We start from the raw sequence: 22,156 nt of genomic DNA, 5'->3' as shown, positions 1-22,156 counted from the left end.
ATAGAAGACAGAGGGTGGTGGTGGAGGGTTGTTTTTCAGACTGGAGGCCTGTGACCAGTGGAGTGCCACAAGGATCGGTGCTGGGTCCTCTACTTTTCGTCATTTATATAAATGATTTGGATGCGAGCATAAGAGGTACAGTTAGTAAGTTTGCAGAAGACACCAAAATTGGAGGTGTAGTGGACAGCGAAGAGAATTACCTCAGATTACAACAGGATCTTGACCAGATGGGCCAATGGGCAGAGAATTGGCAGATGCAGTTTAGTTCAGATAAATGCAAGGTGCTGCATTTTGGGAAAGCAAATCTTAACATGACTTTTACACTTAATGGTAAGGTCCTAGGGAGTGTTGTTGAACAAAGAGACCTTGGAATGCAGATTAACAGCTCCTTGAAAGTGGAGTCACAGGTAGATAGGATAGTGAAGAAGGTGTTTGATATGCTTTCTTTTATTGGTCAGAGTATTGAGTACAGGAGTTGGGAGGTCATGTTGCGGCTGTACAGGACATTGATTAGATCACTGTTGGAATATTCCGTGCAATTCTGGTCTCCTTCCTATCGGAAAGATGTTGTGAAACTTGAAAGGGTTCAGAAAAAATTTACAAAGATGTTGCCTGGGTTGGAGGATTTGAGCTCTCGGGAGAGGCTGAATAGGCTGGGGCTGTGTTCCCTGGAGCGTCAGAGGCTGAGGGGTGACCTTTTAGAGGTAGACAAAATTATGAGGGGCATGGCTAGGGTAAATAGGCAAAGTATTTTCCCTGGGGTCGGGGAGTCCAGAACTAGAGGGCATAGGTTTAGGGTGAGAGGGGAAAGATATAAAAGAGACCTTTGGGGCAACTTTTCACACAGAGGGTGGTATGTGTATGGAATGAGCTGCCAGAGGAAGTGGTGGAGTCTGGTACAATTGCAACATTTAAGAGGCATTTGGATGGGTATATGAATAGGAAAGGTTTGGAGGGATATGGGCCGGGTGCTGTCAGGTGGGACTAGGTTAGGTTGGGATGTCTGGTCGGCATGGATAGGTTGGACCGAAGGGTCTGTTTCCATGCTGTACATCTCTATGACTGATTAATCCCCGAGTTTATTAATTACTTTATTACTGACTGACTGATCATTGCCCCTGAGTTTATTAATTACTTTATTACTGACTGGTTGATTGATCCATCTGCATTTATTAATTACTTTCTTACTGAATGACTGATTGAGCCCCCACCCGAGTTAATTAATTACTTTAATACTGACTGACTGATTGTCCCCCTCAATGTATAAATCACTTAATTACTGACTAACTGATCCCACTGTGTTGATTAATCACTTCATTATTGAATGTCTGATTGATCCCCATGTTTATTAATTACTGTATTACTGGCTGACTGGTCCCCCGGAGTGTATTAATTACTTTATTGCTGACTGATCGATCCACCTGAGTTTATTCATTACTTTATTACTGGCTGACTGTTTGGTTCCTCAGAGTTTATTGATTACTTTATTACTGATGGACCAATTGATCCTCCTGATCCTCCTTGACTGATCAACGCTCCTGAGTTTATTAATTACTTTAATACTGACTGACTGATCCTGAGTTCACTAATTACTTTTTTGCTGACTGATTGATTGATCCCCAAGTTTATTAATTAATTTATTACTAACTGACTGACTGATCCTGCTGCATGATTAATCATTTTATTAATGATTGACTGATTGATTGATCCCCCTGTGTTTATTACTTACTTTATTACTGAATGACTGATTGACCCCACCAATCCCAAGTTTATTAACCACTTTATTACTGACTGACAGATTGATCACCTTGAGTTTATTAATTACTTTATTACTGACTGTCTGATTTATCCTGAGCTTATTAATTACATTATTACTGACTGACTGATTGATGCCCGAGTTTATTAATCACTTTGTTATTGATTGATTGATCCCCTTGAATTTATTAATTACTTTATTATTGACTGACTGATCTATACCCGAGTTTATTAATGATGTTATTACTTACTGACTGATTGATGCCCCTGAAAGCAATAATTTCTTTATTACTGCCAGACTGATCCCTGAGTTTATTAAACACTTTATTACTGACTGACTGATCCCTGTGTTTACTCATTACTTTATTATTGACTGACAGATTTCTCAAGTTAATTAATTAATTACTGACTGATCGATGCCCCGTGTCTATTAATTACTTTATTACTGCCTGACTGATTCCCCAAGTTTATTAATTACTTTATTACTGACTGACTCATTGATCTCCCCGAGTTTATGAATTACTTTAATACTGACTGACTGACTGACTGATCCCCTAAGTTTATTATTTACTTTATTGCTGCCTTACTGATTCCCTGAGTTTATTAATTACTTTATTGCAGAATTACTCATTGATCTCCAGGTTTATTTATTATTTTATCACTGACTGGTCCTGATGAAGGGCTTTTGCCCGAAACGTCGATTTTACTGCTCCCCAGATGCTGCCTTACCCGCTGTGCTCTTCCAGCACCACTAATCCAGAATTTATTACTGCCTGACTGAGTGATTCCGCTGCGTTGATTAATCACTTTATTACTGCCTGACTGATTGATTAATCCACCTGTGTTTATTAATTACTTTCTTACTGAATGTTTGACTGAATTACTATATTATTGCTTTACTGAATGATTGATGCCCGAGTATATTAATTACTTTGTTACTAAATGGCTGAATCCTCATGTTAATTAATCACTTTATTACTGACTGATTGATGCCCCTGAGCTTATTAATTACTATATTACTGACTGACTGAATAATCGATGCCCCTGAGTTTATTAATTCCTTTATTACTGACTGACTGAATAATCGATGCCCCTGAGTTTATTAATTACTATATTACTGACTGACTGAATAATCGATGCCCCTGAGTTTATTAATTACTATATTACTGACAATAACCGATGCCCCTGAGTTTATTAATGACTATATTACTGACAATAATCGATGCCCCTGAGTTTATTAATTACTATATTACTGACTGACTGAATAATCGATGCCCCTGAGTTTATTAATGACTATATTACTGACAATAATCGATGCCCCTGAGTTTATTAATGACTATATTACTGACAATAACCGATGCCCCTGAGTTTATTAATGACTATATTACTGACAATAATCGATGCCCCTGAGTTTATTAATGACTATATTACTGACAATAATCGATGCCCCTGAGTTTATTAATTACTATATTACTGACAATAACCGATGCCCCTGAGTTTATTAATGACTATATTACTGACAATAACCGATGCCCCTGAGTTTATTAATGACTATATTACTGACAATAATCGATGCCCCTGAGTTTATTAATTACTATATTACTGACAATAACCGATGCCCCTGAGTTTATTAATGACTATATTACTGACAATAATCGATGCCCCTGAGTTTATTAATGACTATATTACTGACAATAATCGATGCCCCTGAGTTTATTAATTACTATATTACTGACAATAACCGATGCCCCTGAGTTTATTAATGACTATATTACTGACAATAACCGATGCTCCTGAGTTTATTAATGACTATATTACTGACAATAATCGATGCCCCTGAGTTTATTAATTACTATATTACTGACAATAACCGATGCCCCTGAGTTTATTAATGACTATATTACTGACAATAATCGATGCCCCTGATTTTATTAATTACTATATTACTGACAGTAACCGGTGCCCCTGAGTTTATTAATGCCTATATTCCTGACAATAATCGATGCCCCTGGGTTTAGTAATGACTATATTACTGACAATAACCGATGCCCCTGAATTTATTAATTACTATATTACTGACAATAACCGATGCCCTTGAGTTTATTAATGACTATATTACTGAAAATAATCGATGCCCCTGAGTTTATTAATGACTATATTACTGACAATAATCGATGCCCCTGAGTTTATTAATGACTATATTACTGACAATAACCGATGCCCCTGAGTTTATTAATGACTATATTACTGACAATAATCGATGCCCCTGAGTTTATTAATGACTATATTACTGACAATAACCGATGCCCCTGAGTTTCTTAATGACTATATTACTGACAATAATCGATGCCCCTGAGTTTCTTAATGACTATATTACTGACAATAATCGATGCCCCTGAGTTTATTAATGACTATATTACTGACAATAATCGATGCCCCTGAGTTTCTTAATGACTATATTACTGACAATAATCGATGCCCCTGAGTTTCTTAATGACTATATTACTGACAATAATCGATGCCCCTGAGTTTATTAATGACTATATTACTGACAATAACCGATGCCCCTGAGTTTATTAATGACTATATTACTGACAATAATCGATGCCCCTGAGTTTATTAATGACTATATTACTGACAATAACCGATGCCCGTGAGTTTATTAATGACTATATTACTGACAATAATCGATGCCCCTGAGTTTATTAATGACTATATTACTGACAATAATCGATGCCCCTGAGTTTATTAATGACTATATTACTGACAATAATCGATGCCCCTGAGTTTATTAATGACTATATTACTGACAATAATCGATGCCCCTGAGTTTATTAATGACTATATTACTGACAATAATCGATGCCCGAGTTTATTAATGACTATATTACTGACAATAATCGATGCCCCTGAGTTTATTAATGACTATATTACTGACAATAATCGATGCCCCTGAGTTTATTAATGACTATATTACTGACAATAATCGATGCCCCTGAGTTTATTAATTACTATATTACTGACAATAATCGATGCCCCTGAGTTTATTAATGACTATATTACTGACAATAACCGATGCCCCTGAGTTTATTAATTACTATATTACTGACAATAACCGATGCCCCTGAGTTTATTAATTACTATATTACTGACAATAACCGATGCCCCTGAGTTTATTAATGACTATATTACTGACAATAATCGATGCCCCTGAGTTTATTAATGACTATATTACTGACAATAATCGATGCCCCTGAGTTTATTAATGACTATATTACTGACAATAATCGATGCCCCTGAGTTTATTAATGACTATATTACTGACAATAACCGATGCCCCTGAGTTTATTAATGACTATATTACTGACAATAATCGATGCCCCTGAGTTTATTAATGACTATATTACTGACAATAACCGATGCCCCTGAGTTTATTAATGACTATATTACTGACAATAATCGATGCCCCTGAGTTTATTAATGACTATATTACTGACAATAACCGATGCCCCTGAGTTTATTAATGACTATATTACTGACAATAATCGATGCCCCTGAGTTTATTAATGACTATATTACTGACAATAATCGATGCCCCTGAGTTTATTAATTACTATATTACTGACAATAACCGATGCCCCTGAGTTTATTAATGACTATATTACTGACAATAATCGATGCCCCTGAGTTTATTAATTACTATATTACTGACAATAACCGATGCCCCTGAGTTTATTAATTACTATATTACTGACAATAATCGATGCCCCTGAGTTTATTAATGACTATATTACTGACAATAACCGATGCCCCTGAGTTTATTAATTACTATATTACTGACAATAATCGATGCCCCTGAGTTTATTAATGACTATATTACTGACAATAATCGATGCCCCTGAGTTTATTAATTACTATATTACTGACAATAACCGATGCCCCTGAGTTTATTAATGACTATATTACTGACAATAATCGATGCCCCTGAGTTTATTAATTACTATATTACTGACAATAACCGATGCCCCTGAGTTTATTAATTACTATATTACTGACAATAATCGATGCCCCTGAGTTTATTAATGACTATATTACTGACAATAACCGATGCCCCTGAGTTTATTAATTACTATATTACTGACAATAACCGATGCCCCTGAGTTTATTAATGACTATATTACTGACAATAATCGATGCCCCTGAGTTTATTAATGACTATATTACTGACAATAACCGATGCCCCTGAGTTTATTAATGACTATATTACTGACAATAACCGATGCCCCTGAGTTTATTAATGACTATATTACTGACAATAACCGATGCCCCTGAGTTTATTAATTACTATATTACTGACAATAACCGATGCCCCTGAGTTTATTAATGACTATATTACTGACAATAATCGATGCCCCTGAGTTTATTAATGACTATATTACTGACAATAACCGATGCCCCTGAGTTTATTAATGACTATATTACTGACAATAACCGATGCCCCTGAGTTTATTAATGACTATATTACTGACAATAATCGATGCCCCTGAGTTTATTAATGACTATATTACTGACAATAACCGATGCCCCTGAGTTTATTAATGACTATATTACTGACAATAACCGATGCCCCTGAGTTTATTAATGACTATATTACTGACAATAACCGATGCCCCTGAGTTTATTAATTACTATATTACTGACAATAACCGATGCCCCTGAGTTTATTAATTACTATATTACTGACAATAATCGATGCCCCTGAGTTTATTAATGACTATATTACTGACAATAACCGATGCCCCTGAGTTTATTAATGACTATATTACTGACAATAACCGATGCCCCTGAGTTTATTAATTACTATATTACTGACAATAACCGATGCCCCTGAGTTTATTAATGACTATATTACTGACAATAATCGATGCCCCTGAGTTTATTAATGACTATATTACTGACAATAACCGATGCCCCTGAGTTTATTAATGACTATATTACTGACAATAATCGATGCCCCTGAGTTTATTAATGACTATATTACTGACAATAATCGATGCCCCTGAGTTTATTAATGACTATATTACTGACAATAATCGATGCCCCTGAGTTTATTAATGACTATATTACTGACAATAACCGATGCCCCTGAGTTTATTAATGACTATATTACTGACAATAACCGATGCCCCTGAGTTTATTAATTACTATATTACTGACAATAATCGATGCCCCTGAGTTTATTAATGACTATATTACTGACAATAACCGATGCCCCTGAGTTTATTAATTACTATATTACTGACAATAATCGATGCCCCTGAGTTTATTAATGACTATATTACTGACAATAATCGATGCCCCTGAGTTTATTAATGACTATATTACTGACAATAACCGATGCCCCTGAGTTTATTAATTACTATATTACTGACAATAATCGATGCCCCTGAGTTTATTAATGACTATATTACTGACAATAACCGATGCCCCTGAGTTTATTAATGACTATATTACTGACAATAACCGATGCCCCTGAGTTTATTAATGACTATATTACTGACAATAATCGATGCCCCTGAGTTTATTAATGACTATATTACTGACAATAACCGATGCCCCTGAGTTTATTAATGACTATATTACTGACAATAACCGATGCCCCTGAGTTTATTAATGACTATATTACTGACAATAATCGATGCCCCTGAGTTTATTAATGACTATATTACTGACAATAACCGATGCCCCTGAGTTTATTAATGACTATATTACTGACAATAATCGATGCCCCTGAGTTTATTAATGACTATATTACTGACAATAACCGATGCCCCTGAGTTTATTAATTACTATATTACTGACAATAACCGATGCCCCTGAGTTTATTAATTACTATATTACTGACAATAACTGATGCCCCTGAGTTTATTAATTACTATATTACTGACAATAACCGATGCCCCTGAGTTTATTAATTACTATATTACTGACAATAACCGATGCCCCTGAGTTTATTAATGACTATATTACTGACAATAATCGATGCCCCTGAGTTTATTAATGACTATATTACTGACAATAATCGATGCCCCTGAGTTTATTAATGACTTTATTACTGACAATAATCGATGCCCCTGAGTTTATTAATGACTATATTACTGACAATAATCGATGCCCCTGAGTTTATTAATTCCTTTATTACTGACTGACTGCCCCTGCATTTACTTCTGACTGTGATTGGTGGCTTCCCATTGTTTATCGGTTGCCATGGCGACTCGTATCAGTAGCGTTAATGTCACACACTCCACCCACGCATTGCGTGCACACGTCACAAACACCGTCGTTACGTATTTCCGTTCCCCGGCGCTGGGGCCCGGTGCAGGTCGGGATATTGGAGGAGTCTGCCAGTGGCTTGGTGACGTGTGCGGGCTTGAATACCATGGCCGACGGGAGCAGACGGGCCAAGCTGGCGGCTGCCAAGAAGAAGGTGAGGGACAGGGAGAGAGTGAGGGGTCACGGCGGAGTGCGGGAGGCCAGGGGAGTGGAAGCCAAAGCTCCGTAACCGACTGTCTCTCTCTCCACTCGGGGTGGTGGCTGTTCCGCCGCCTGTCCGCGGGGCGAAGCGGCTTTACGCGAGTCCGGGGTCCCACGGCCTATCCACCCCGAAAGGAGTGACCCGCTGCCCGGGCCTGCAGCCGCCGCTTTGTCCGCCCCGCCGGAGAGGGGAGCAGACAGAGAAAGGACAGCCCCGTCCCCTGCTCCACTCCCTCTCCCTGTCCCCTGCTCCTTCACACCCACCTCCACCTGCCAACCCCACCCCCATCTCCTTCCCCACCCCCATCAACTGTGTACCCCCCCCCCCCCACCCCCGGAGTGTGATCCCTACCCTGTCTCCCACTCTGGATGCAGTGCCAGCTTATTTGAGATAATCTTTACCCTGTTTCTGAATTGGATGCAATGCCAGCTTATTGTCCTTGCACCCCCAGGCTCTTTGGGGGAGGAGAGGTGAAATTCTATCCCCTTCCTAACCGTCTTTCCCACACCCCAGTGACACAATGCCAGCCTGGTTGGCATCCTGCCTTATCATCCCAGCGTACTCTGCCAGACTGGAGGGGGAGGGATCCAATTTGCATTCCCCTAATCTCTGGGCATAATGTCAGTCTGAAGGGAGTCTTGCCTGCGTCCTATTCTCCTGACCGTCCTGTACATGTCACCGAGTTTCCCTTTGTGTAAGTCACCAATTTGAGATCAGATGGAAGAATGATGCTCCAAACATGATCAAAAACCTCTGCTCAACGTTCTATAGATATCCCAGTGACTGTTCTCCTGGGAGGTGTGGGTGTCTGTGGATCAAATTGGCTCAAAGATTACCCACCTAATAAGGGGAGTCAGTGATGAAGTTCACTTCCTGTAGTATAGTTCCGAGCCAGGCCAATGTGCATTCCTTTCTGGTTGCTGTTGATTAAATTCGCCAGCCTGGTTCTCTTGGTGGAGGTGGTGTCCCCTTATTAACTGTATAACCATTCAAGTCAGTGCTGCTATGCTGACAGGTCGTGGGAATGTTTCTCATGCTTTTGGCAATTAAGCTGTTGGTTTTAATTAAACACTAGGGGTAGCTCTGTTCTTAACTGGCTGTTACCAATCTATGACAATGTTTTATGGCCGTGGTATGTTCCATACAAGAGACATGATTAACTATGCGGATTGATTTTGGATACTTCTATGAGTTGTGTCTGCACATCTGGCATGTGCAATCCACTGAGGTTATGGATTAGTTATACGCAATGTTAAGTAAACATTATCAAAAGGAAATTCATTTTGCTTATCGCTTTTTTTTTGTAACATTGTTGGCTGTAGGTTCATGTGTAAAATAACAAAGAAATCCACCTCAGAATTCCTTAAAATATTTGCATTTGTGTAGCACTTTTCATGACCTCAATGTCTCAAGTTGCTTTCCAGCCACTGAAATATGTCTGAAATGTGGTCACTGTGATGTAGGAAATGTGGCAGGCGCTTTTACATACAAGTTCCCATGATCAGGATGTATGTGGTGATGACAAACTGATTTCATTTTCTATGGGTTGAAGACTTTGAGGATTTGTTGGATGCTATATAAACGTATGTTCATTTTATAGAAAGTGTTTTTTTTCTGTGTGTTACTGCTTTTTTTTTGTCATCCGAAGTATCTCAGTCAAGACTGGTTTCCTCTAGCTTCTGTACATATGGTCAGACCAATGCTGTCCGTATTAATTAAGTTGCTGATATGAGGAAATCCAGTAACTTTTGTAGAGAAAATCTTTCCGATTTCTTGAATGTTAGCGCATCTCCTCTTTAATTCATTCCTTTTATCCTCTGGCCTTTACATTTGGGTCACTACAATAGTATCTTTATCGACTAGCGCATTATAAATTCCTGACAGATTGGATGACAAAGCTGATATTGAAATAATCTGTTTTCATGATAGCTGGTGCAGACATGTTGGAATACTGTCATTTCTTTCCATGTTTCAGATCTTAATAAGTTACTTTTGGAAGGCTGATATGTGTATTGTCTGTTTAAGTAGGAAGTTAAGCTTGTTTTGGGCTTGTCAGTTAAACAAATAATTGATCAGTAAGGTAATGTTGCCTCCATTCATGATTCAGAAGTTCAATTTATCAAAAGTCATCAGCTTGCTAGAAGTAGCATAAGAGTGAGTGTCAATATGGTAAAGTGCTGATATTTTTGTGTCATGTGCCATGGAATTGAAATTTTCAATTATAATTACTCATTATAACTTTAACGTATCCTTTGAGAGATACTGTGGCCTGCTCTTCTAGAGGGTGAGATGATCTGCAGATGAGATTTCCAGCAGCTGGTTACATTTTGTAATGGACGAGTAGCCATTGTGCCAATGGAAGATTGATTTATAATCCTGTGATGGCAGCTGTTACAAGTATCAGAATATCAAAATTGCACATGTATCTAAACTACTCTTAGCATGATGGTTTAAAATTTGATCCATTCGTTGTACCCAGATTTGAGTCTTTTTTTCTTGTAATGAACGCATTCTTGAAACAACTTGTGGTGGAATAGAACATGGAACAATACAACAATACTTCGGCCCTCGATGTTGCGCCAACCTGTGAACTATTCTTAGCTCATCCCCCTACACTATCCCAAAATCATCCATGTGCTAAATCTCCCTAATGTGGCTGAGTTATGGACTTAAATCTTAGAATAGTTTTTCCAATCTACATGAAACTTATTATTTAAGTTTGTAGTTTATTTTAACATATTTAAAATTCACTGTGTTTATCTCAAGTGAGTCTCATGAAACCTTCATGATGCTTAATGATGTTTCTCCTTTCAAAAGTTGAAGGAATACCAGCAGAAGAAGGTGGCTCCACCTGCCTCTTCAGGAACCAAAAAGAAGATAGCAGATGACCGATCTGAAACAGCGACAACTCCAATAGGGAATAATGATGAAATTTGTGAGGTAAATTTTGGTGGATTCATAATATTGTAGTGTTATACCTGTACAGTATTCAATTTTTCCCTCAAAAATGCTACACAGCGACATTAACTTCCATGTTTCAGCCCAAATTAATTTCACAAAATACAAATCTCAATCTTTAACTTTGTTTTCACATTCATTAACAACATCTTCATTAATTTAAAAATGAAAGCGATTTGGGAAATCTGTTTTGAGTTTATTTTCTCGTTTTGTGAAGAAGTTTCTGTTTCTTAAAACACTTTTTTTTTAATACAAATGCTTGTAATGGTGGCAGGTGTTCCACGGCATAACTTTTTTTCTCAGTGGTATGGTTTAGTTAGTTTTGGACATGTGCCCTGTTATAATAATTTGAGTTGTTTGCCTGCCTTTGTAGAATTTTGGCCTACCTGTTGTCCTGCACACATCTTTGTTCAAGTATGGTATTATTATAATCCTCATCATTTTGGGTTGGACAAGGTGGAAAAATGGTGGAAGTAGGATTGAGACATTTCCCGCCCCCGCCCCCCAAAAAAAAAGCAGCGCAGCCATGGCCAGCTTAATCAGTGCAGAGTGGTGTTTGACTCTGGAACCACTTCCCTGTGTGGTTCAGTTGTGTTACACTTCTGACCGGTAGAATCAATTGTGGGATCGGTTCATGAATGATTGATTAAGCATGCATTAAGAAAATGTTTTTTTTTGTAAAATGAATCATTTATGCACTGGATGCTGTAATCTGCTCTGAGTCATGTTGCTGGTGCCATTTGGTTTATTGTTGTGTAAATCTGCTATCTTTATTATATTTCCACTGCCTGATTCAGAACACAGTATGTTGAAGCCTGAAACCTCTTAGCTCACTTGAGTTCAATGCAATTGTGGGAATCTGCATAAAATGTAAAACACTTTGGAGTTTGCTGTGCATTAATTTAATAACTAAATGCTGTTGCACCTTTATTGAGAATGGTAATTCTGTTAAAAATTTTAATTTTTGGTAAATCTTAAACGGGGGTTTTATCGGGCTTGTGTTGTAGAAGGGAAAGGAAAAGATTAGGTTAGGGGAAGGATTTGTAAATAGTTATTAGTTAATTGTTCTCTGTTATACTCTAAGAAATAAAATTGTTAATTTTTACTTTAAGTAGTCCTTGAGCCCTCTAATTTTCACAGCTGACTGCACGGGATAAATCGTTTGTGTTGCTGGTTTAGATTAAGCAGGAGGGCTTACCCCCCTGTCGTAACAATGGAATGAGATTTTTCAATATTGAATATGTACAAATCTGTCTTTACTACTGAACAGCTCTCGAGGGCAAGAGTGTTACAAGTAGATTGTAGTCGAAGTGTATGTGGTTCCTCTTACATATATGTTTTGAGTTAAAGCTGTAATACCATCCTTGATTAGTATTGATCCTGGACATAGTTAAGTCATTGTGCATAAACTAAAGTAACTTGCTTCTGTAGAAATTTGAGATCTACAGGTCTGAAGCACTCTCTTTTTAATTGTTATTAACTTCTGCATTTCTTCCCTACCTGCCTGAATGTGTTGATACCTTCAACAGCAGAAGGTTGTTGAGGTTGGATCATTTAGGTATATTGAAGTTAGAAATATTTTTAATCTGTAAAGGAGTCAACGTTTGCGGAAAAGGCAGGAAATTGGAGTAGAGGATTATCAGATCGCTTATAATCTCAATGAATGGGAGAACAGACTTAATAGGCTACTGAATATCCTACTTCTTCTCTATCTTAGTCTTATTTCGCTGAGGTGCAATTTGGCCTCTGGTATTTTGTTTAAAGACGTTTTCCATTTCAATTTGTGAACCTTGATGGTCACTCGGGGCATCTTATTTGACTGTGGATGGGGGAATGTGAGAGAAATGGGTGGTCGCCAAACCTGATTCTACTCTCACCTGCTTGTTACAACTGGATAGTCTGAAGGTGGAGGAGACCTGGTTAAACCTAAAACAAAAAATACGATGCATATAGGAGTCCTGAAACCGAATCGTTTCTGAAGATGACTGGACTTGAAATGTTAACTCTTTCTTTTTCTCTCTCCACAGATGTTGCCAGACCTGCTGAGTTTCTCGACTTTTGGGTTTTATTACAGGAGGCCTGGCTAACTTCCCTGCCCATTAAAACCTGAGCATCATCCTGTGGTTGACATCTGGCAAAGCAAGATTACTGATTTGAAAGCGTGAATTGCTTCAGCATAGTTATTCACTGCTCAAACTCCATGAACTCTTGATGCTAAGTCTAGGAAGAAACATCCCTCAGTACTAATCTGTAGAATTCATAGCTTCTGGTCTTTTAAATTTAATTTCCACAGGGGAGAAACCCTATGAAAACGGCTATATGCATGGTGCCTCTGAAGCTTTAGTTTGGTATGAGATACAATTAATTTTTCAGAATTATTTTAGCTCAGACTTCATATGTAATCCGAGTGAAATATATACTGCCATGCTGGTGACTGCACTTTTTTTTTAATTAGCAGAAATTTGTACTTCAGGTTGCGGTTCTGGGTGTAGGTTTGCTCGCTGAGCTGGAAGGTTCATTTTCAGACGTTTCATCACCATGCTAGGTAACATCTTCAGTGAACCTCTGGACAAAGCACTGCTGATGATTCCTGCTTTCTATTTATGTTTTGGGTTTCTTTGGGTTGGTGATGTCACTTACTGTTCTTTTTCATTAGTTTTGCTTGTCTGTAATGTCATTTACAAAATACCATGCAAAGACTGTAACAAACACTACATTGGACCAAAGACAGAAAACTAGCCAGCAGGATACATGAATATCAACTAGCCGCAAAACGACATGACCCTCTCTCACTAGTATCCTTACATACAGATGAGGAAGGACACCTCTTCGACTGGGACAACAGATCCATCCTAGGACAAGCCAAACAGAGACACGCATGAGAATTCCTAGAAGCATGGCATTCCAACTGGAACTTTATCAACAAACACATTGAGTTAGACCCGATTTACCACCCTCAGAGGAAAAAAAAACAGAAAATGACATCACCACAGGAAATGACTTCACCAACCCAATAAAACCCAAAGAAATAAATAGAAAGCAGGAATCATCAACAATGCTTCGTCTAGAGGCTCACTGAAGATGTTACCTAGTGTGGTGACGAAATGTCTGAAAATGAACCTTCCAGCTCAGCAAACAAACCGACATCCTTTTTTTGAAATTGTTGTGTGTTGTGCAGATGATGGGGCAATGATGTCTTTAAAATTACTATCCAGAATCTGATATCATCTTTAGATCTCATTTTCTTGCAGGCATTATTTAAGACTGACTCAACCAACATTAGTGACATTCAGTTGACCAAAACAAAGATCTTAGCCCAGTCAGATTTTGAGATCAGTTTAAAAAGAGACCTGCTCTTCTGTTCAGTGAATGCAGTCGGAAGGAACCGCCCTGCAGAAATGTGAAAAGAAATTATTGTGGGAGTGTTTATTTAAATATAATTATTATAATTATGATTATTTTGCCTGAAATGTTAATGAAGTTAGCTCTTCGGCTTATTTATAAGTATTTTCAATTTACATGGGCAGTAAATAAGTATTGAGGGTTCTTGCTCTGTGTAGAGTGAAGCTAAGTGCCGAAGCAGCTACAGTGACTTAAAACAAGGAAGGAATATGTAATTGATTTTTGGCACAGTTTGCTCAGTTAATTGAACCTTGTAAAGTCTACAGTGTGAAGGAGCTGAAGAATTTGACAGTGACCCAAATGACAGCTTATTTTTGCTGAAAACTGCCAGAAGTTCTGCCCTTTGGAAGTTATAACTGCTTTCAGTACTGTACTTAATGAACAAGAGTGGGCTTCACTTGTTCAGGACGGTTTTTTTCTCTCCTGTGTTTGCCCAAGTGAAACATTGCAGCTGTAAAGAGTTTTGAAGTTGAATTGGATTGTTTTAAAATGACTTTGTTGTGAGAGCAAACACCACCTGCACTAGGTTAAGGCCATCAAAATTGAAAACTCATCCAGATTGTCAAATGTTTATCCAAAGCGGAAGGAGAGGGCGTAACATTTTTATTTTGAACAGAAGTGCCTCTCAATACTTTAAACTGTACTATATCCCTATCTCATTTATATGGTTACTGTGAATGGTTGAAATTCCTTAATTTAAAGAAGTGGGGTATTCTTCAGGGTTTTAACACGTTTGGTAAATTTGTGACAAGACTTCTATGTTTTGCTGGAAAATGGGGAATTAAGTGGCTACTATTCTTTCTCTCCTTTTTATAAAATCAGATTTACAAAAACTACCATCTGACATCTTTTTTAATGTGGTAAAAATTGGCTCTTCTTGTAAGAAAGTAAGACTGTAGAGTATGCCTTTTCTGTTTAATCTTGGTTTCGGTATGTTTGCTGGACTCCACAGTTTCATCCTCTTTCTCTGAGTTACCACTGTCTCTTTACTACCGTTCAGATGCCTCTGCAGAACATTCTGAAGGTGTTGGTGGCAGACCGCAGTAAATCCAATGGGGTAAAACTGCCTTCATTGGACAGGCTGAAGGTGAGGTAGCTATGGATGTAACCTATTTGTTTGGCTGGCTTATTATCATTGCATGTATCTGTTCTATTTGAGTGGAGAGTCAGGAGATGGGTACAGTCTGCTTATCTTGCAAGTTTTGCTGTTGCTTCCACCTGCTTGCTTTTCTTCATACTTTGTAAGCAAGGCTTTACATCCTGTTGTTGTGACTGTAACTTTGCTCAGGAGCTGATGTTGCTTCTGCCTGTGAACCATCTATTTTGCTTGACTGGCATTTGTTCAAATTGTCTGTAGATGCTTGTCATGTACGGTGGAATAAGGTAATGGTACTGATGAATTATGGAATCTCCGTACAGAAAGAGGCCACTTAGCCCATCATGCTGTGCTGGCTTCTTGAGAAAAGCAATTGCATGGATTTGTTGGGAATTTCCTCTTTCTTTGTACATCTTTTATTATCTCTGCATTACCTGGCACTTGGAGACTGAGGCATAATAACTGGGATTCATCCCATTCTTTGCAATGTAACTGTCCGATATGACTTTCCATACTATTTGTTTTCACCTGTTCGGATTAGAAGTTCTGTTCAGCAACAGTTATCAGTTTGGGAAGTGGGCAGTGTTTTTAAAATAGTTTTCTTTAAAAAAAAGAACTGTAGCCACTTTAATGTTGTCATTAATGCTTCTATGCATTTCAAATGAACTGAAAATGGAATGAGCGGATATGTCAGTGTTTGAGGAACTGGATCCTGTTGTCTCCAGATATTTTTGGCTATTTGGCGCATCTCTGCCTTTTGGAATAATCAAACCCAGTTTGTTAACTGTACTTAAATAATTTTTCTTTACCTGAAACTCTGTCATCTGTTTAACTGCGTATTTTAAAGGTTAGGAGAAAGTGAGGACTGCAGATGCTGGAGATCAGAGCTGAAAATGTGTTGCTGGAAAAGTGCAGCAGGTCAGGCAGCATCCAAGGAGCAGGAGAATCGACGTTTCGGGCATGAGCCCTGCTTCAGGAATGAAGAGTGTGCCAAGCAGGCTAAGATAAAAGGTAGGGGGGAGGGACTTGGGGGAGGGGCGTTGGGAATGCGATAGGTGGAAGGAGGTTAAGGTGAGGGTGATAGGCCAGAGAGGTCAGGAAGAAGATTGCAGGTTAGGAAGGTGGTGCTGAGTTCGAGGGTTGGGACTGAGACAAGGTGGGGGGAGGGGAAATGAGGAAACTGGAGAAATCTGAATTCATCCCTTGTGGTTGGAGGATTCCGAGGCGGAAGATGAGGCGCTCTTCCTCCAGCCGTCGTGTTGCTGTGATCTGGCAATGGAGGAGTCCAAGGACCTGCATGTCCTTGGTGGAGTGGGAGGGGGAAGTTGAAGTGTTGGGCTACGGGGTGGTTGGGTTGGTTGGTCCGGGTATCCCAGAGCGTTCTCTGAAACGTTCTGCAAGTAGACGGCCTGTCTCCCCAATATAGAGGCGTCCACATCGGGTGCAGCGGATGCAGTAAATGATGTGTGTGAAGGTGCAGGTGAATTTGTGGCGGATATGGAAGGATCCCGTGGGACCTTGGAGGGAAGTGAGGGTGGAGGTGTGGGCGCAAGTTTTGCATTTCTTGCAGTTGCAGGGGAAGGTGCCGGGAGTGGAGGTTGGGTTGGTGGTGGGGGGGTGTGGACCTGACAAGGGAGTCACGGACAGAGTGGTCTTTCCGGAACGCTGATAGGGGAGGGGAGGGAAATATATCCCTGGTGGTGGGGTCCGTTTGGAGGTGGCGGAAATGACGACGTATGATATGATGTATATGGAGGTTGGTGTGGTGGTAGGTGAGGACCAGTGGGGTTCTGTCCTGGTGGCGATTGAAGGGGCGGGGCTCGGGCGGAGGAGCGGGAAGTGGAGGAGATGCGGTGGAGGGCATCGTCGATCACGTCTGGGGGGATATTGCGGTCTTTGAAGAAGGAGGCCATCTGGGTTGTTTGGTATTGGAACTGGTCCTCCTGGGAGCAGATGCGGCTGAGACGAAGGAATTGGGAATGTGGGATGTCGTTTTTACACGGGGCAGGGTGGGAGGAGGTGTAGTCTAGGTAGCTGTGGGAGTCGGTCGGTTTATAGTAAATGTCCGTGTTGATTCGGTCGCCCGAGATAGAAATGGAGAGGTCTAGGAAGGGGAGGGAGGAGTCTGAGATGATCCAGGTAAATTTGAGGTCGGGGTGGAAGGTGTTGGTGAAGTGGATAAACTGTTCAACCTCCTCGTGGGAGCACGGGGCAGCGCCGATACAGTCATCGATGTAGCAGAGGAAAAGGTGGGGGGAGTGCCAGTGTAACTGCGGAAGATGGACTGTTCCACAAATCCTACGAAGAGGCAGGCATAGCTGGGGCCCATGCGGGTGCCCATGGCTACTCCTTTGGTTTGGAGGAAGTGGGAGGATTGGAAAGAGAAATTGTTTAGAGTGAGGGCCAGTTCAATCAGTCGAAGGAGGGTGTCAGGTAAGGGTGTCAGTGGAACAGTCCATCTTCCGCAGCTACACTGGCACCACCCCCCACCTTTTCCTCTGCTACATCGATGACTGTATCGGCGCTGCCTCGTGCTCCCATGAGGAGGTTGAACAGTTTATCCACTTCACCAACACCTTCCACCCCGACCTCAAATTTACCTGGACCATCTCAGACTCCTCCCTCCCCTTCCTAGACCTCTCCATTTCCATCTCGGGCGACCGAATCAACACGGACATTTACTGTAAACCGACCGACTCCCACAGCTACCTAGACTACACCTCCTCCCACCCTGCCCCGTGTAAAAACGCCATCCCACATTCCCAATTCCTTCGTCTCAGCCGCATCTGCTCCCAGGAGGACCAGTTCCAATACCAAACAACCCAGATGGCCTCCTCCTTCAAAGACCACAATTTCCCCCCAGATGTGATCGACGATGCTCTCCACTGCATCTCCTCCACTTCCCGCTCCTCTGCCCTTGAGCCCCGACCCGCCCCTCCAATCGCCACCAGGACAGAACCCCACTGGTCCTCACCTACCAACCTCCATATACATCATATCATCCGTCGTCATTTCCGCCACCACCAAATGGGCCCCACCACCAGGGATATATTTCCCTCCCCTCCCCTCCCCTATCTGCGTTCTGGAAAGACCACTCTGTCCGTGACTCCCTTGTCAGGTCCACACACACCCCCCCCCCCCCCCCCCCCCCACCAACCCAACCTCCACTCCCAACACCTTCCCCTGCAACCACAAGAAATGCAAAACTTGCGCCCACACCTCCTGCCCACACCTCCCGCCAAGGGATTCTTCCATATCCGCCACAAATTCACCTGCACCTTCACACACATCATTTACTGCATCCGCTGCACCCGATGTGGACGCCTCTATATTGGGGAGACAGGCGGTCTACTTGCAGAACGTTTCAGAGAACACCTCTGGGATACCCGGACCAACCAACCCAACCACCCCGTAGCCCAACACTTCAACTTCCCCCTCCCACTCCACCAAGGACATGCAGGTCCTTGGACTCCTCCATTGCCAGATCACAGCAACACGACGGCTGGAGGAAGAGCGCCTCATCTTCCGCCTCGGAATCCTCCAACCACAAGGGATGAATTCAGATTTCTCCAGTTTCCTCATTTCCCCTCCCCCCACCTTGTCTCAGTCCCAACCCTCGAACTCAGCACCACCTTCCTAACCTGCAGTCGTCTTCCTGAACTCTTTCCCCCCCCCCCCCCCCACCCCCACTCCGGCCTATCACCCTCACCTTGACCTCCTTCCACCTATCGCATTTCCAACGCCCCTCCACCAAGTCCCTCCTCCCTACCTTTTATCTTATCCTGCTTGGCACACTCTCCTCATTCCTGAAGAAGGGCTCATGCCCGAAACGTCGATTCTCCTGCTCTTGGATGCTGCCTGACCTGCTGTGCTTTTCTAGCAACACATTTTCAGCTATTTTAAAGGTTAGCAAATTTCATCATCATGATCCATGAGTTTAATAACTCCTAAAACATTGGAACAAAGTAGGGGAGATAGTGGTTTAGTGGTAATGTCAGCACAAGGGGGCTTAGTATAAAAGTGTAGGGTGTTAGATTTTGGATAGATGTCAGAGGTGGGTTCTTTACTCCATAGTAAGGGCATGGAACACCCTGCCTGCAACAGTAGTAGACTTGCCCACTTTAAGGGCATTTAAATGGTCATTGGGTAAACATTTGGATGATAATGGAATAGTGTAGGTCAGATTGGTTCCACGGATCGGCACAACATCGAGGGCCGAAGGGCCCGTACTGTGCTGTTATGTTCTTTGTTCTCTATCTTGGATTAGTAAGTCAAGGCCCAGGCTAATCCTTTGCGAACAAGGGCTCAAATCTGCAATGGCATCTGGTGAAATTTAAATTCAATGATTTAAGTCCGCAGTTGGAAACTAGTCTCTGTAACAGCGAACAAGCTGTCATCAACTGTTGCAAAAATTCGCCTGGTACACTAAAGTCCATTTTAGGAAAGGAAATCAGCTGTTCTGACCTGGTCTGGCCGGCCTGTGATTGCAGATCGACACCATGGTTGATTCTTAACTGCCCTCTGAAATGGTAGAGGAAGCCACTCCATTTGAGAGCGGTTAGGAATGGAAAACACAGGCTGAGACTACACTGCTGCCCACATACCTCCACAGTATAAAGCAGACTTGTGACCACAAAAAATCCCAACCTAGCACAAAGCATAATCAAAGTGATACTGAGCCTCAAGGATGATATTTAATTACTAAGTTTTGAAGGAGGTTTAGAGGAAAAAAAAATGCCCATATTTTCATTGGTGCAGAGACTATTATGATCAGATCTGGTAGAAGCATTCAAAATGGTTGAGATTTTGTTGTGTTAACGAAATGTAAACATTACTTTGGCTGATTGAGTTTTTGTTATTCAGTTCTTAATTAGCTTGAGGCCAGCGAAAAGAGTGAATTGACATTACAAAATATCTCTTTCAATGCATCATGTTGATGCTACTTAGTATAAGCATTGTTGCACCAGAATCTGTGTAGGTTTTGAAAAAATATTTGGAATAGAAAATCATGTTAGGGCCAAGGAAACAGTGCATTGTTCTTTCAGAGCACCAAATGAGCTTGCCTGAGGTCTAGAATGGTGTACGTTATGGGGGGGTGGTGTAGGAGAAGAATGTAGAGGGTTTTGTTTATTGTTTAGCTGAAGTGTTGGGGCCATCAAAATAACCCAGAGTGCCCTTTTGAAGTGCATATGGTGCATGAGCCAGGAAAACTCTATAAATTGGTTTAATTGATTTTTCTGTGACCAGTGCAGCCATCAAAGATTCTAAATTTTAACAATGCAACAGCACTAATGCATCAGAATCGTTTCACCAGAGAAACCTGTTCATTTCAAAGTATAAAAAAAGCTGCTACTTTAAATACCACATTCCCAACCCTTCCTTAGTCTAGTTCAGGACGTGCTCTTGTTTCATCACTGTCTTTACTTCTCTACAGAATTTCACAACCGAGTTATTGTACTTTGAGATAATTGAACTGTTCTTGAGGTGGCAGTTATTAGAACCCAAGTGGTTGGTGCTGTGGTGTGAATGCTATTGGAACATGCTGCAAACTGCCCACCACTGATCCTTTGTTCCTGCACCAAGTTTTAATTTCGTGTGCATCGTGCACGCTGAGAGCAGATGATAAACTGGCATGGAGTGACTAAGCCAAATAGCTATTATGCATGCATTTTGGAAGGAATTTAGTTTAAAAGGGTGTCATTGATTTGTTTTACTGCTTCCTGCTGTCTGAGGGGGTGAGGGGGATTCAATTATCCTACTTTCCCCTCTTCGCCATTGCCTTGCATATTACTGAAAGTTGATTTTTAACTTTGCTTTCATCACTCTATCAGGCAATAACATTGCCCTACTGGGTCTTAACACTTCTTAACCCAGCAAATCCCTTTTACTTTGAACTTGCTTTGTAAACTGTTGAACCAATCCTGGTCCTGACTGTCATCAAGAGCTGAATCGACTGGGACTGTTATCCCTGCAGCGTCTGAGGCTGAGGGGTGACCTTTTAGATGTTTATAAAGATAGAGTAAATAGAGAAGGTCTTTTCCCTGGGTTGGGGGGAGTCCTGAACTAAAGGGCATAGGTTTAGGGTGAGAAGGGAAAGATATAAAAGGGACCTAAGGGGCAACTTTTTCATGCAGACGGTGGTGTGTGTGTATGTGGAATGAGCTGCCAGAGGAAGTGGTGGAGGCTGATACAATTGCAACATTTAACAGGCATCGGGATGGGTATTTGAATAGGAAGGGTTTAAGAGGGATCTGGGCCAAGTGCTGGCAAGTGGGATTAGATTAATTTAGGCTCTCTGGTTGATAAGGACAAGTTTGACCAAAATGTTCTGCTTCCGTGCTGTACATCTCTATGACTGTATGACTAAGAACTGTTTTCTTTGTGTATGTGGTTAGAAAATGACACCAAAC

At 40.7% G+C, this 22,156-nt stretch overlaps 1 protein-coding gene across 3 annotated transcripts in view; it reads left to right on the top strand.

Annotated features, from left to right (window-relative positions):
* The first annotated feature begins 8,146 nt into the window (after positions 1–8,146).
* The window catches only part of golga2 (golgin A2), an 83,198-nt gene continuing 69,188 nt past the window's right edge, over positions 8,147–22,156 (top strand). For 2 of the 3 annotated variants that reach the window (XM_087998284.1, XM_087998283.1), the window contains exons 1-3: positions 8,147–8,242; positions 11,108–11,230; positions 15,651–15,737. In XM_087998284.1, the coding sequence (XP_087854410.1) occupies positions 8,195–8,242; positions 11,108–11,230; positions 15,651–15,737 (258 nt within the window). In that variant the 5' untranslated portion in view covers positions 8,147–8,194. The remainder of the gene's footprint in view (positions 8,243–11,107; positions 11,231–15,650; positions 15,738–22,156) is intronic. The other variant, XM_087998286.1, reaches the window with a different exon arrangement.

This window comes from Chiloscyllium plagiosum, unplaced genomic scaffold (assembly GCF_037043375.1).
Source record: "Chiloscyllium plagiosum isolate Xiang-an unplaced genomic scaffold, Cpla_swu_hap1 HiC_scaffold_21, whole genome shotgun sequence".
Lineage (NCBI taxonomy): Eukaryota > Metazoa > Chordata > Chondrichthyes > Orectolobiformes > Hemiscylliidae > Chiloscyllium > Chiloscyllium plagiosum.
Note: the sequence above shows the minus strand (reverse complement) of the source record. Positions and strands in the feature narration are given on the sequence as shown.